General features: G+C 36.5%; 1 protein-coding gene across 1 annotated transcript; it reads left to right on the forward strand.

Annotated features, from left to right (window-relative positions):
* Positions 1-1224: 1224 nt before the first annotated feature.
* Positions 1225-12165, forward strand: LOC130427791 (interferon alpha/beta receptor 1a-like). The gene is made up of 7 exons (XM_056755462.1): positions 1225-1620; positions 6651-6780; positions 7419-7609; positions 7693-7853; positions 8262-8409; positions 9807-9964; positions 10514-12165. The coding sequence occupies exons 1-7, from the start codon at positions 1563-1565 to the stop codon at positions 10820-10822; spliced, it is 1155 nt and encodes a 384-aa protein (XP_056611440.1). The 5' UTR covers positions 1225-1562; the 3' UTR covers positions 10823-12165.
* The last annotated feature ends 4275 nt before the right edge of the window (positions 12166-16440 follow it).

A 16440-nucleotide genomic window follows, 5' to 3' on the forward strand; every position in this document is an offset into this window, starting at 1 on the left:
AAGTACCAATAATTAACACAACTGGTACTTCATGCGTTAGCTGGGAAGGATTCACACGAACGTATGATATTCATATTCATCTTTCATTAACAGTTCATGTTAGTAACGTGTATTCACCATGGTAACTCTTGTTTCCATATCCCAAAAATGGCATGTATTTTCGCTTTGTGTTATTTTGTATATGTTTATGTTACAGTAGTGGCTCATACCAACATAATTTTGTTAAAAAGCTAGTTTGGGTCTGCTATTTAATAGCATTAACCTTAACTTATAGACTGTTCATTTATCAGTATTAGACATATTACTCAAAACAAAATTGTGAGCATTAATATTAGCAATCAGTTTTGAAATGCAGACTTCAAAGGACTCATTTTATGAATTCCGATTCCATTGCCCCAAAGTCAATTCCGGAAGTGAACATCTCGAACAGCATACGAAGTCGGTTATCTGGCCTCTGAACTCGAGGCAGATAGATCCACCCCGACCTCACCGAGACGTGTCATTTGACGTCATGGATAGAATGGCGGCTAGCCCTTCGAAGGCTTATGTAAAAAAACGTTTAACTATTTTTACAACACGTAATACGTATGAACATGAACGTTAAAATATCTAGACACTGTTTATGAACAAATGCCCACGTTGAATAGTCTCCATATAACAATAACATAGAATTCTCTTATATTCTCTCTGCGTCTCATAGTGACATCACGTGATAAAAATGCAATTGTGATGCGTGGTTGACTGGAACCGATTGAGGTCGAAAGTCAGATATTTTACGTCATAATATCCGAAACCCAAGATGTCTCGAACGCTACATCAGAGGTGGTCAGCAAGACCGGAGTGTGCCATTTGGGACAGAGCCTATGTGGATTCAGTTTCACACGTCTTGGCCCTAATGGTCTTCCATACATTGTCTCCTTTACTCGCTCTACGGAAAGCACCAAGTCTCCGTCCAGACGGCGTTTTCCATGTTATTCCCCATCTGCGTGAAACATTTTCAAAATAGTCTCAAATTTGTGCTCCGTTTGAGACCCGGCCTGTAACCAGAAAATCTCTCGTTAAAAGGTTCATACAGTTCAGCTCGAAAAAAGTCCAGTGATTAAAAGCAAAGAGCTCATACATTTACACAGAAATACGTCACAGGGAGCGTCAAAGACACTTCCGTGTTTCTAACCCTCACCCCCAGCACTCGCTCTTTTTGGTGCGTTCCAAACGGAACATATTTGCCCTCCGTAGTGCCTCTCGGGAAGAGGACCCCATGCAAAACGAAACTCCAAATAAAGAGAAGATGACGTTGTTTTTATTGCTCCGTTTTCCAAGTAAATTTTAAACGGACATATAAGAGATAAAACTGCCTTTTTCAATCTAGAGTTTACACATCAAGAGCTTTACTCTTCGAAGGAAGTAGGGCATAGGGATGATCACTTCGATATGGAACGCAGCGTCTGACTCTGAGCTCTCTTTGTGGGGCACCGATACTTCAGACAACAACTACATTCCGCACAACCAGACGAACACAATGTGAATATTCAGAGGATTTCGGATAATATTAGAATGTTGACATGCATTCATCTTGCTGGTACAATTGTGCTTTCCTCCTCCTGCTTGAAGTATCAGTTGGTAAGTTGCTAACAAAATAATAAAAAACGTGCTATTGAGAGAACGGTTGTTAACAGTACTCAGTGGTTTTGTGGTTTTTAATGCGATTTGACTCAGTCTTGATAAAGAGTTTGTCAATCTGTGATCATTTTGGTATTTTTGAGTTCTTTTTGAAAGTGATAACGTGAAGCTGATCACTGATAGAAACATGCAAGACGTTAACACGCGATCTTTTTAATACTCGTGTCGTGCGTACTTTCAGTTTTATTTCAACGGCTCTGTTTGTTGAAGATCAAAAACACTGAGCAGGTGTGAGACGTGACCACAAAAAGCAACAGAATCATGTTTTAATAGCATGTTGAATGACGTCACTGCTAGACATATATATTTTGAAACGCTTTGAAAGGAAGCGAAAGCGGGGTTACAGTTAGACGTGAATCATTCCCTTTCAAAAAGCTCCCAAAAAGGTTAACCGCAAGTTATGTTTGATTTGTTTTGTTGTGTTCTGTGAACAATAGACATTTTATAAATCTCATGAAGAAATGAACAAAGTCAAACGATCAAAACATTCAGCATAATAATAAACAACGTATGAATGCTATAGGTAATAATTTGACCTTTGTTTTGTCTTAAGCATTCATTTCAATAAAAGAGTATTTTATGTTTTCAGAGGTTTATAGTACAATATAGGATTAGAACAAGAACAAACAAACAAAGTTTATGAGCACTCTCATAATGATATAGTTGCCTAATCACAATTTCTCTGTAGCACCAGTGCTATTTGGAAAAAAGTTAATATACAGTCCTGCCTTTAGGTATACCATCCCAGATTGCACAGGTACCTCTGTAAGATGTTCTTCTGGAGATCTGGAAAACATCTGCTGTGTAAAACCATCGGATAAATATATCAGAAAGTGTAGTTTTACATCCATTCTAAATCATAAACATCTTACAGACATCCTCTAGATGTTTATATGACATCTGATGTCTCCGAGACGTATTGCAGATGTAAATGCAGACATGAAATGTCTTCAAGATCTATGTGTGCTATCAGGGATGAGTTATTATTATACAATTATTTACCCAAAAAGACGCATTCTTAGCAGTTACACATTCTTGCCCTTTTTGGTGAGTCGATTGCTTCTTGTGTTTTCCTCATTTGTAGGTCACTTTAAATAAAAGTGTCTGCGCAAAAATAATAATACATTTATTTCATATAGCGCCATTAAACGTTCCTTTTTTCAAAACGCTGCACAAAATCAAAACGATACACACATTAATAAAACAAAAATCAAAACAATACACATTAATAAAACCCTGGAACACCAGTATATAAGGGACTGAAAATGGACCTATAGCCACCCATACACACTAATTGCCTGCGGTCATTAAGATAAGACCTGAACCAGTCCAGGACTGTCTCTGACAAACCAAATACTGATAGGGCTGGGCGATATATATTGTGATTCACGCTAACTATACAGGTTGATTCTGAAATCGATTGATGTTTTATGTCCAGCTCTTCCGTGAACAAAGGCTGTTTGATCAGTAGGAAGTACTGCTCGATCTAAAATCACTACGACATTGAGTTGTTTATACTGTGTATTTGAAAAAGCAACGCTCGTCTATCAGCATTACTATAAAATAACATTATTATCATGAAAATACCTGAAAAGGTGTGAATAACAGCGATATATATATAACCACGGGCATTTCCTGGAACTTATTGTTTTTCTTCTGTTTCCCATATTCTGAGTTCCTGCGCAAAAGCGCCCTCTGGCTTTCGGATGTTTTGGCATTTAATTGTGAGTCATTGAGAAACTTAGACCATATGAATCGTACGATATATCACCCAGCCCTAGTACAGATTCAAGGCAATTAAATAGCACAACATTCTAGGGCTGGGCGGTATACCGAGTTGGAGGGGTATATCGATATGTTCACCCAACGCGATGCGGGATTAGCCTATATCGTTCATATCGATATGGTTTGATGTCGTGGACGCGCTCGCTCTGTGCGAACCAGATCGCGCCCGCTTGCCTGCTCCAGCACACAAGGTAGTATGCGACATGGAGGAACACGCGCCACCGGTCAAAACTACAGAAAACTTACTGGTTTGTAAAAGAAAACAATGGTTCACTCATTTGGAGGCAGTTTGGATTTTAAAAGTTCCGATGAGAAGCAAAAACAGCCAATCTGTAGGGGATGTAATAAATCAGTTGTATCAAAACGTGGAAGCACATCAAATCTCTTCCACCACTTACAAAATTACCATAAAGTGCAGTACGATGAGTGTTTACAACTTCGTGCTACAACTTCGGCCACGAAGACCACGCAACTTAAGACATCTGTCCCAAAACAAAGCTCTCTGGAAGCTTCTTTTACCTGAAGTGTGCTGTACGAAAAGAAAAGTCGCAAGTGGTGCCATATAACTAAGGCGGTAGCTTATCACATTGCTAAAGACATGGTTCCTATTGCAACGGTGGAATAAGAAGGTTTTAAAACGCTGCAAAAACCATTGACCCAAGATACCAGTTACCCAGTCGCAAGTACTTTGCAACAGAAGCTCTGCCGCAAATGTACAATGAGGTCAGACGGAAGCTTTCAGAGCGGCTCGCAAACGTGTCTCATTTCACGCTAACAACCGATTTATGGTCAAGCAAGACACGGGAGCCATATACGAGTTTGACAGTTCATTTTCTTGAAGATTGGGAAATGAAAATTGCGTATCTTCTAACCAGCTATTTTCCCCAAGACCATACCGGGAGCATATAGCTGAAGCTGATGATGATGTTTTTATGGTTCTGTTCATTTTGTTATTTGCACAGCAGCACACTAGAGCTGTATACAGTGTTAAGCAGGAGAAAAACCTGTACTGTATTTTATTTATCAAATTTTTTATATAATTTAAAATATGTTGTGAAGCTGTTTATTTGTAAACAGGGAGGGAAAACCCTGTATTTGCATTTTATTTTGCTCACAAACTGTTGAAATTAAGGTTTAATAAAGGCTTTGATTTTCGAGTAACCATTTATTCCTTTTGGTAAAAAATACCGGATATATACCGTGTACCGCTATTCCTCCTAAAAATACTGAGATATGAATTTCTGGCCATATCACCCAGCCCTACTACATGCTCAATGGTATCAAAAGCTGAGGTAAGATCAAAGAAAATGAAAAGGGATAGGGAGCCACTTTTGTCACTTTTACGAGCCCTCTTGGACATTTAACAAATTTTTCCCTGAAAAACTGAAGAAAATATACGGTTTTATACTAATATACAAAATATACAGAAGATCAGTTACACAACTGATCAGATGCAGTCAAGTAGCTGGAGGCAAAAATACATGAATAAAATGACGATCTTGCAATATCAATAGCAACTCTAAAATTTGCCAAGCGGTCTCTCCAAGCTTGGTCAAACACGCTTTAGCCAGTACAACCCAACTTTCATTTGAGGTTAAAACAGTCAAGACATAGCACAGGTGTTCTGATCTACATGTATGTTGAAATCACCTAGAATCATAAATCTCATAAATGTGGCTGATAATATGGACAGTAGATCAGCAAATTCAAACATAAAGTTCCCATTTGTATTTGGAGGTCTATAAATAGTAACCGTAGCAGTATGAGGTGCTTTACGGTGTGCAGATATACTTCAAGCCAGACATTCAAATGATTTAAATAGAGGAACAGATACCGGATATATGCAGTATTGCAATTTGTAGACCACTATAATTCCACCACCTCTGCCAATAGTCTGTGAAACATCAAAAAGTCCAAAGCCAGCTGGTGACAGTTGATTAAAAAGCAGACCATCATCCTGTTTGTTCCAAGTTTCCGTGAGAAACAGCGAATCCAGTTTTTGGTCCATGATAAAATCAGACAGAATCAAGGCTTTATTGTTTACTGAACCCGCATTGAGTAGCAGTTAAAGGGCTTGTTGACACGTCAGCACTGCAATTCGCCTCACGTTGTAGGAATTAAAAGTTTGTATAGTCAACACCAGTACGAGACCGAACTAGAGATGCTCCGATCGATCGGCCACAGATTAGTATCGGCCGATAATCATATTTTTGACTCCATCGGTACTTACTTATTGGTATCGGCCTATCACAATGACAAGAAATCGGTACTCCGTATCGGCGGCAGAAATCCTGATCGGAGCATCCCTAGATCGAGCACTTTGAGGAGACCGGAGATGATGCCCTGGATTCTTAGGCAAAGGAAAGCCTCAATGAATAATCCGTAAACTGGGAGCCGATAAATCCAGCGGGCGAGTGGCCATAGTCTGTATAACGCGCCAGGGCCTCAGAGCATGGGATAGGCAGGAGCCAGCGAGTTGATGAATTCAGCGTTAGCCACATAGCAAATCTGCCACAGCCTCATTTACACTCCTGGGCAGCAAAGAAGGGAAGATTTCCATAAAGCCAGGCTTCCTTAAGACTAACGCCAATTCCTCCACGTTTCCCTCGTCTCCTCCGGCGTTTTCTCCGGGACACATCAAGAGGCCACCAGCGCAGGTACTTTGGGACATCCCAGACAGGGTTCGTTGAATACATCCGTGATTTTTGGACACAATGTATGAAGTCCGACAAGTGTCCGAGAGACCATTTCTGATATCCAAAAGCGTCTGGCGATCATTTTGAAGCAAGTAGCGACATAAAAATAGCAAAATGCGCTGACAGCGACAGTGACAGACGATACGCCAAACTCATGTTTTATCATCTTGTGGTGCCGGTGATGTTATCACCGATGATGTTATTGTAATACCGCACCAATTTGACTTTTTGCCAATAAAAGAATGTAGGGAACCAAACAACATTGGTCCCCTTGACTTGAATGAACACACGATTACTAGGAAACTTCTCCAAAATGTTTTTGTGTTTGGTTGGCAAAAAAAATTCTATTAACATACAATTGATAAACTCTACTTTACTATATGGCTCTGTTGTATAAATTTACTATTTCACAAGTCAATGTTTTATTTATTCAATCTCACTGAAAACGTGTATTTCTATTTACTTGTATAAAGTGTTTATGTTTTACAGTGTTTGGAGATTTGAGCAGTCCTCAGAATTTGACTCTTCATACGCTGAACACTCATTACATTCTGCAATGGGACTGGGGTCATGAGACGGCTTTGAATGAGACTGTTACTTTCACCGCACAGTATATAGCGTAAGCATGACTGCACCCTTTTTTACAGTGTTTACATGTTTTTTAATATGTTAAGACCTAATTGGAAAATAAATTATCAAACATTTATTTCTTGTATCAGGATATATAAGATATATATATACTGTAAAAACATGTAGTCTTTTAAAGCGGATCTATTTCACAATGCCGTTTTTAAGCATAGTTGTTGTATAATATTCCTGTTTCAGTATAAAAAATGTCTGCAATGTTACAACGCTCAAAGTTTACTGCAAAGGGAGAGATTGTCTTTATTAGAAATAACTTTTCAAGGAAATAAACGGCTGAAAGGAGCTCCAGATGACACTACTTTTATTAATCGTTTATGTAAACAGTCCAGGGTGCGTTTCCCGTCGTGCAGTATATTATGCATTGTACACTGCCCGTCCAAAAAAAACAATGCATAACATACTGCACGACGCATGCTAATGGCTTAAATAAAAACAGACCAACTGCAGTTTGATTAATATTATATAGAACGTACTATAAAAAAACGTGATTTTGGAACCAATACTCTTCAACTTTTCTTTGATACAACTGAATAATTAATAAAGTAGCTCCAGCCTGCAAACAAGAAAGATTCCATAAGTCATTTTTCTTTCGTTATGTTTTTTATACAACAGGCAGTATAAGATCCGGAGGTCCACTCAAAGCAAGAACTGGAAATCTGTGTGTGTAAATGTGGTGGAGCGACAATGTGACTTCACAGACAGTCGTCTGTATTACTTTGGCATGTTCCTGCTGCGTGTGCAGGCTAAATCAGCTCGGCAGTCTTCGCTTTGGGTCCAAATCGAGTTCTGTCCTGATAAACATGGTGATGTGCTGTTAGCTCTTTTCTCTTTAGCTTGTTTTTTCTTGTTGTTTTTGCATCTCATGCTCTTTCGTTACTGTTTGTAGCTGCTATAGGTCCCCCATCCAGTGTGCAGCTGAACTCAATCATAGATGGTTTAGAGATTATTGTTGCCGACCCTCTAGACAACACTAACCAGTCTATGAATATCCTGGTACAGAATATGAAGTACCTCATCCATTACTGGAAGAAACATGAAGATGTGCAGGTATATAATGTATAATATTTGTCACTGTATTCCAGCTTTTCTGTATTCAGCATATTTTATCAATTAAAAGTAAGGCACATGAGGTCCTGCTATTATATTAAATATATTTCGTAAATTAATTTTATCTCATTTTATGTGGTCTTGTTTTTGTATATTTGCCTTTTAATCTGAGAATTATTATCTCATAATTATCATAATAGTCTAAATCACATAACAGCTATTTGTTTATTAATGGTTAAAACAATGCCAGCGACATCAAACTAACACTCTTTTTATGCTGCGAATCCAATGAACGTGTTTTTAAAAGTAGCATTTTGCACATTCATGTTCCAGGTGTACTGCTGAGTGTTAAAATGTTTTAAATAGTGTTAACACTTGACATTTCCTGTTTTTCCTTTTACCATGTAGAAAGCTGATTTCTTGTCGACCAAAAATAATGTTGTGACATTGTCTAAGCTGGACAAATGGACATGGTATTGTGTAATAGTTCAGACCCACTATGAATTCTACAACAAAAGCAGTGTCTATAGTGACACACACTGCATGCAGACAGGAGGTGAGAAACCACATACTTGATTCATAACTTGCCGATCTTTAGTCTCATTTTCTGCTTTCAGTGATGAAAAGAATAAGGATATTTAACGAATATACGAATAAGGATATTTTTGATAATGGGTTCACTTTATATATCACTTCACTGTATTAACATATTTGTTACTTGTGTATATTTTGTACATTATTGTATATTGTATATTTTATATACACATTTTAGAAAAAGTATATACTCATAAAAATGATTATGAAATAAAACTCTGTGGGATTGATGTTGTAATAAATTAAAGATTTTATATTTTAGCATCTTCAGTGCATTCATCATTTGTTTAGAATTTGCAGAAATGCTTTCTTGTCCTTTTATCAAGCAGCTTCTTGCGGTCTCACCCTGAGATGCTTTTAAAATCAGATTAAGGGATTTCCCGTCTATTCTGTGCTCTTAATGGCAGTTCTTTCATCCATTTCAAAAACATTTTTATTAAATAAATGTTCGTTTTGTCATGAAAAAGCATGCATGTTTGCTTAATGATGTTTTTTTTTTACATAACTAATTTAAGACATTTAAGCTTACACCTTCAGATCAAATGTTTTTTTCAAAGGGATAGTTCACCCAAAAATGAAAATTCTGTTAATAGAACGAGACATTATTCATTCTACAAGACCCACCAAAACCTCACGTAGGCCTCTGTTCTGCTACATTGAAAGCGATAAATCAAAACTCTGTACCAGGCACAACAATCTCACACCAGATTTAGTTGAAGTGATGCATATCTATTCTTACATTAGTTTGTAAAGTACAAGTTTGCAAAAGCATTAAAATTGACTCCACATACAACCCTCAGGTTGTTCTAGACCTATACAGATTTCTTTGTTTTGAACACAAAGGATGATATTTGGAAGAATGTGAATAACCAAATAGAGCTCATCCCCCATTTACTGCCACAGTAGTAAAAAATAAATACTATGGGAGTGATTGGAGGATGAAATCTGTTTGATTACTGACATTCTTCCAAATATGTTCCTTGTGTTCAGCAGAACAAAGAAATTTATAGAGGTTTTAAGAAAATGATGACAGAAGTTTCAATTATGGGTGAACTATCCCTTTAAATAATGAGAAACATTTTACTCAAGTGTCCAAAACCTTTTGACCTGTAATGTGCACTGTCTGGAGTACGGACTTCTGTTTTGGTTGACCTTTTGGTGACCTTTAGGTGTTAAATTCCATTTCAAAAGTCATTTTTTAACATAGGCCTTATGTTAATGACTATAATTGCCAAACATTGTTTTATGTTCTGTTTATGTTCATGCATAGTCCTATGCAACAATTAACCAGATAAACACATTTTCAACATATAGGTCAGAGGATGCTTTATTAAAGGCATGTTTTATTTCTTATTTCAGGAGAGATTACAAACCTGACGATATTTTTGTACGTCCTGATGTCTCTGGTGCTGTTTGTTTTTTTATTCCCCGTCTTGTTATTTGGCTCCCACAAGACTTACAAGATACTAAAGAGCATCTTTTACCCATCTATTACATTTCCATCGTACATCCTGGAGGTACTAAAGTTTTATACTTTGTGAAACGTTTCATGATTGTCAGTCATCACAATGTGTCCCTTTCTGAAATGACGCATGAATTTCACATGTGATCCCATGATTGCAACATGTGTTTACACATTTTTATGAATCCTTTTTTAAATTCCAATGTGAAACCCATGGGATCACATGTGATAACCCATGAGATCACATGTTGTTTACATGCACATGCAATGCCATTGGTTTCACAAAGGAATTCAAGTGAGATTCAGACAAAAATGTTACTAAAACACACACTTGACCTACTGCCTACTATCAATGATGCTTTGACCTTTCATGTGATTTCATTTTAGATTGTTTTATAAACGATGGTTGGATGAACAACCGTATAAACCAAATTAAACTGTTTTCATGCTAACTTGCTACTGTAAACAGAAGCTTGCAACTCTTGCCCCGCCGTCAAATTCTTCAGATTGGTTCATTGCTTTTGACTGGTTCACTGGTTCGCGTAACTGTCCTGCACGTCTGTCAAACATGTGTACCTTAAACTCTCTTTTTCTGGATCTTCAGAACAGGGCAGCAGACTCCGACATGCCAAGGCTGTTGATTCCTGAGGCAGAGATATTCTGTGAGCACTTGGACATTACCAGTGCTGAGGTGAACGCTGCGATCACAGTGATGGAACAAGATCAGGCCATAGAAACACACGGCCAACATGACAGTGGAGATTCAGGCTTCATCTCTACGGAGGAGGATTCGTGTCATAAAGAGCACAGCCTGACACGACCCATCAAACACAATGAATTCCACGTGGAAGACATGTGTAAGATGAACCACAGAGAAGAGATACAAGATGGGATGATGGGAGTAACAATGTAACAATGAATGCAAAATGAAGAATCAACTGTTTAAGGCACTCGCAAGCAAATTCACTTCTTTCACGAAATGTTCAAATCAGCTGTAGCATAATTCTCTTTGCATTTGTCCATTGGTCTTTAATCCAGAGCAGCATACAAAAAACATTATAAGCAATTGCAGAGCTTTTGTTATGTTTAAATTGAAATATGACAGTTCTTTGTATATGATTCCTATCCATCTTTTTCTTCACATCTCCATGAAGGACGCCATTATAGCGACTGACTTTCTGTTGGATCCTCTGCGGTTCCGTTTAGTATTTTTTATTAGTCCGAGAACGTTACTGATTATGGTTAATTGTGAAGGATCGGCAATTCACAGGCTTTCACAACAGGACACATTCCTGAACTCCTCAACATTTCAGACTCAAACAACTCAACACCTAGAGGACTCCTATTAAAATATTGCTTTCTTTTCTATAAAGCATTATATTCCTAGCGATGGGTCCGTTAGCTTAAACCTGCTATGGGGCGACCTTTTTCATGTTAGCAAGATTAAATTGTGATCTTGTCGCATTATTATCTACTTTATTATAAAAGTAGAAATCATGTCAAATATGTCAGATATATTGATTTTAGTAAAAGTATGTAATGCAAAAAAGGAATTGGATTAACGAGGAAGTAAAGTTGACTGACTACTGTAATCTTTTAGATGGTGTTTGACTTCATTTGCACCTATTACCAGCATTAAAGCAAAATGGTCTGGATCTGTGCTTGACGTCAAGAACCTTCAGAGAGTCATATTTATGTTCATTATTTCAATCTGGTAGGAGAAAACAGAAATGTCAGGCTCACTGTATTGCATGAGCTGATGCTGGGCCTTACTGTACGTTCACACCACCAGGGACTCTGTCTCTAGGTGCTGCTAGTCTCTTGCTACAAGGACGTTAGAAGGTGTTCCTAGCTATGGTTGCTCAAGTAACATTTATAAACAAACTGACGAGAGACGGATGACCTAAGCTCTGCTGCTTTACTCTTGTTGGTAGTTGCTCCATAAAGTCGCTCATCATTTGCATTAAGTAGATCAAATCTCAACTTTTTCACGTCGCTAGACACTCCCACTACTGGTCCCCAAAGGTCACTGTCGCCGTATATACTGTATAAACCATAGCAATGGTGCATTAAGGTTGACAGAATTATAGTGTTCTGGGCAAACTGTCTGTCAGTTATGTTTTTTGCTCCGTTTATGTTTCAAACTGACATCACGCCAAAGAGTGTATTATTTTGTTAGATTTGTTCCAATTGTTTTTCTTTGGTACTGACTGATCTCATTTAAATCTAATAAAGCAGATTTGTACGAACATTTAATTGTATAGGATTCCATAGAAAGTATTACAGTTTTTCTCTATTGTTAACACACAATTCATGAAACAATTCACCATTTTCTCGCAACTATGAACACATTCTAAGTACAAGACACCAACAAAAATATATAGGACCTCACGGTGTGTCAATCACATTTACACACTGCCTCCAATATCTTCTTCAGTCATAAAAAATTCAGACCAGGTTTCGATCTTCTAAGTTTTTTCGCATCCGTCAAGCATTTTGAGTGGCCTTTTATAACAATTCAGAGACACCCTAAAAAAACGCATACAAAAATTTCGGACTGTATGTGCAAAGCCCTTTATAAATAATATAACGGAAACTCAAATAGCACACTTTTATCAATCAATAAACTTTCAGAAGCAAAACTGATGACACACAAGTCCGAATCTCAGGATAGTATCAATAGGAACACAGGTCATTTTGTATCCTAGACTCATCTAAAGGGCTTTTTACGGCTTGCTGTAAATATACAGTAAAATTACAGTACACTCTTAATATGAAGAGAAATTTCACTTCTCTGTATCCAGTAAATTGAAGCAGGTGTACACCCTCTAATTTGTGATCGTCAAGTTTATTTTTAACATTTTTGACATATTCTGTATTTTGCAGAACAGAGAAGATTACTTAGAAAAAAAAATTGTCAGAAGACCAAGACATTGCTGTAGGATCCTGTAACGAAATTGGACCAAAAGTGGATAGGATGCCATGTTTATTTATGCAATCGTATTCTGTATTGTGTTGCATATCCATTTTATATTGTTTTTTGGTTTTTGAACTTTTCTTGTCTTGTGTACTTCATCTACTTTCATCTAAGATTACTCAACAGAAGAGCAATTTTTTTGGTGCACTTTGCTCTTTCTGCATTCTTTTATGTTGTATAATGTAATAGACACTGATGAGATCAATTCAAAGCATTGTTACTAAAACCTCTTATTCAAGAATGTTTGGGGGAACTTTTGCTGCTTCAGCTAGTTTGAAGGGTTTTTAGTGGAGAGCTTAATCTTAACCTGAAAAAAAGGATATTTAGGGAATTGGGTGAGAAGTTTTGGATCTGTGTTTAGAGTTTTGAGAAAAGGAGCCATAATAAAAAGAAATGTTTAAGAAAGCGAGAAAAACTGTCATTTAAAAGCGCCAAACTCAACCTGGGGTGAGGAGGAGACGGCTATGACGTCATCAGTCTGAGAATAAAACCTAAAAGAAAGACAGACACAGATAGAGAAGAGAAAGTAAGAGAAGGAACGTGAGAATATGTCATTCACACAATAATGCATTTTCAATTGCATTTTTAACTTTTTCTACTATACATCTATGACACAGATAGACACTAATTTATTGAACTGTTGTAAGAATTATATGCGCTACTGTAAAGCCACCTTTTCACTACACATGGCCGGAAGTCATTTCCTATGGAGACCTGCTCAGGCACTGTGTGGGGGTGACGACCGTCTGTTATGTGAAATTCTGAAAATCTTTGAATTTTTTGGGACCCTACGACGGAAGTGCTGTATTTCAGTATATTCCTTTCCAATCAAATCACTGTGTGCCAGGTGTACAATACCAATAATGTTTGTTTAAATTACTATTGCTGGGTAATTAATTATGAATTTATATATATTCCTATTGTAAGATTATTACTTTTTGCCTAGGTAGAAGCTTGAATAGTCTAGTTGTTGGAATACACAAAGTCTCGGATCCGGGGACCAAGAATGACACAGACACAGAAGTGAAGTTCACTCAAAGTCCAATGTTTATTATGGATAGGTCCAATATATGAGAATAAATAAGAAAGCGAGTTAATGTTCTGATTCAGACACTCAGTACTTGGAAAATCACAAGACCTAGAATTTTCTGCCAATGTTAGCACTACATAGTTCCTTGTTCTTAACATCTGGAGCATACTGAAATCTGGCACAAACACTTCAAGTGGTAACTCTCAGTGACACTTATAAGAGAGAAACATAATTAGCAGGATACAATGCATAAAACACTGTGGGATACTAGGTGTGGGACACATGCAAAGCCTACATTCTCACACCTATGTTTTCAATATGATCTCCTTCCCTCCATAAGTGGCATATATGCATAGCTGTTTATTGTTTGCATTCGTTTATAGATTTTACCATGGCAAATACTGAGAGAAGTAAATAGCTGCTTTAGTGAAATGAGCATCTCTTTCATGTTGGCATGGATTTGCTATCAAACTAAAAGTTCATTACGACTGCCACTAGGGGGCGACTAAGGCGGCTTAAGCATAGTATGCTACTGTTCGGCCGTAAGTTTTTTAACATTACCTTGTACGCATCACTGAGATTTCATGCACATTGAAATAATTTATGTTTGTAGATCTGCTCTCTGCACATTTAATAGTGTCATCTCACGCTGTCATTCATTCCTGAAAATAACCGCCCACTCAGGCTAGTACAACCGACTGACATGGAATTTGACCAATCATCAATAAGAAATTAAAACAGTTATACGATCCAGCCAATGAGATTCGATTTTTTTTGATGACGCGGTTCATTTGTGGTGTATTTGACAAGATCCATTTTTAATTGAAACTGGACAATTGAAAATGATTCAAGATAAAAATAAGTAAAAAACACTATAAAATGCTGCTGTTTCAGGTTATTGTATAGTTAACTTATTGTATGACTATAAATACAAATCTCGTCATCTGTCTAATTAGGGTCCTGACGCTGTTAAGCAACGAATTCAGATACAGTATATTTACTTGTGATATTATAATTATAATTCATTTTTAAGTTGATTGCGATTATCATTTTGACTATCAAACGTACTTTGGCGCAACGCTGTCTTCATTGCATGCGCACTGAGAGATTTTAAATGGTTTTGTTATCATGATCTTTGACAGACTTTCCTTCGTGTCTTCGTTTTCTATAAACAAGAAATTCATATTAAGTTACTAACATTGTAGATTTTAAATAAATTAGCCGTTTTGAAGTTAACGAATTGGTTGAAGTAATCACTTGACCTATGACCGTGACTTGTCGCCACCTACTGGTGATTTTAGTTTACTTTTTGAAATATATAGATCATCTCATATTTATATATTCCAAAATGTATCTTTCATAATTCAATATTATGAATGTATTTGTCCAGTTGGAAGTGCAGTGTAAAGGCGTCTACGTGAGGGCTCCTAAAAAATATAAACATATGGCCCTGCATGAATGATTGTACTTGTACATTTATTGTACAAGTCATTGTGTGTATTATTATAATACATAAATAATGTTATAAGATTATTAAATCTGTTACAATCTATTAAATATTAAGTATACTGACTATATGCATGCGGAATGGGTGATAAGTTTCAGTCATTATAGTTCAAATTCAAGATCTTTATTGTCATGCACAATTGAATTCTTACTTTGTTTACTCCTCATGAGAAAAACTGTCTAGAAGAGGGACAAACAAACACCAATAAAATATAACATGTAAAGAATACATAGTACACACAGTAAGGTAAATACTAATGAGAAAAATTAAAATAAGAGAATGCTTATCTTATTTATTCCAAAGAAAAGCATGCTATAATGCATATGATAAACTATAGGCAACCTTATGATTTTAAATATTTAACATGTTTAACGCTTTCAGAAATATACTGTAATATCTAGACCTCCCCCTGCTTCTCAGAAAAGAAATTACACATAAACTATAATCAGTGTTGGGTGTAACTAGTTACTAAGTAATTAGTTACTGTAATTTAATTACTTTTCCCTTGAAAAAGTAAAGTAAGGGATTGCTCATTTGTTTTCTGTCATTTAATTACAGTTACTTTTGATGTAATTAAACTAAATACTTTGTGAAATATATGCGTGTGCAATAGTGTAACTGACATCAAAATTCAAAGTCTTACTTTAAAATCTGTGCATTAATGTATAATTCTCACATTTGTAATACTTTGATCAGTTAATAATATTATTTATTTGAATGAAATAAATAAGCCGTTTCATGTCCATCGTTGAATCACTTAACTAATCAGGTTGATGTAGGGTATAGAAAGTAATTAGTAATGAGTAACTAAATACTTTTTGGACAGAGTAATTTGGACAGTAATCTAATTACACTATTGAATATGTAATGAGTAACTAGTAATTAATTACTTTTTCATAGTAACTTACCCAACGCTTACTATAATGTGGTCCAACATCGAAGAACATACAGGTGGTTAAGGAAACACATACCAAAAAACTGAAAATAGTTAGTCCTTTAACTTTTCTCCCAAATTAT

Source organism: Triplophysa dalaica, chromosome 8, assembly GCF_015846415.1.
Source record: "Triplophysa dalaica isolate WHDGS20190420 chromosome 8, ASM1584641v1, whole genome shotgun sequence".
Lineage (NCBI taxonomy): Eukaryota > Metazoa > Chordata > Actinopteri > Cypriniformes > Nemacheilidae > Triplophysa > Triplophysa dalaica.

Bases quoted from the DNA above. Each gene is read 5' to 3' on its own strand.
- LOC130427791 (XM_056755462.1), top strand. From the start codon at position 1,563: ATGCATTCATCTTGCTGGTACAATTGTGCTTTCCTCCTCCTGCTTGAA. The intron at 6,781-7,418 runs GTAAGCATGACT...TTTATACAACAG, and splicing joins TTCACCGCACAGTATATAGC to GCAGTATAAGATCCGGAGGT. The intron at 7,854-8,261 runs GTATATAATGTA...TTTACCATGTAG, and splicing joins AGAAACATGAAGATGTGCAG to AAAGCTGATTTCTTGTCGAC.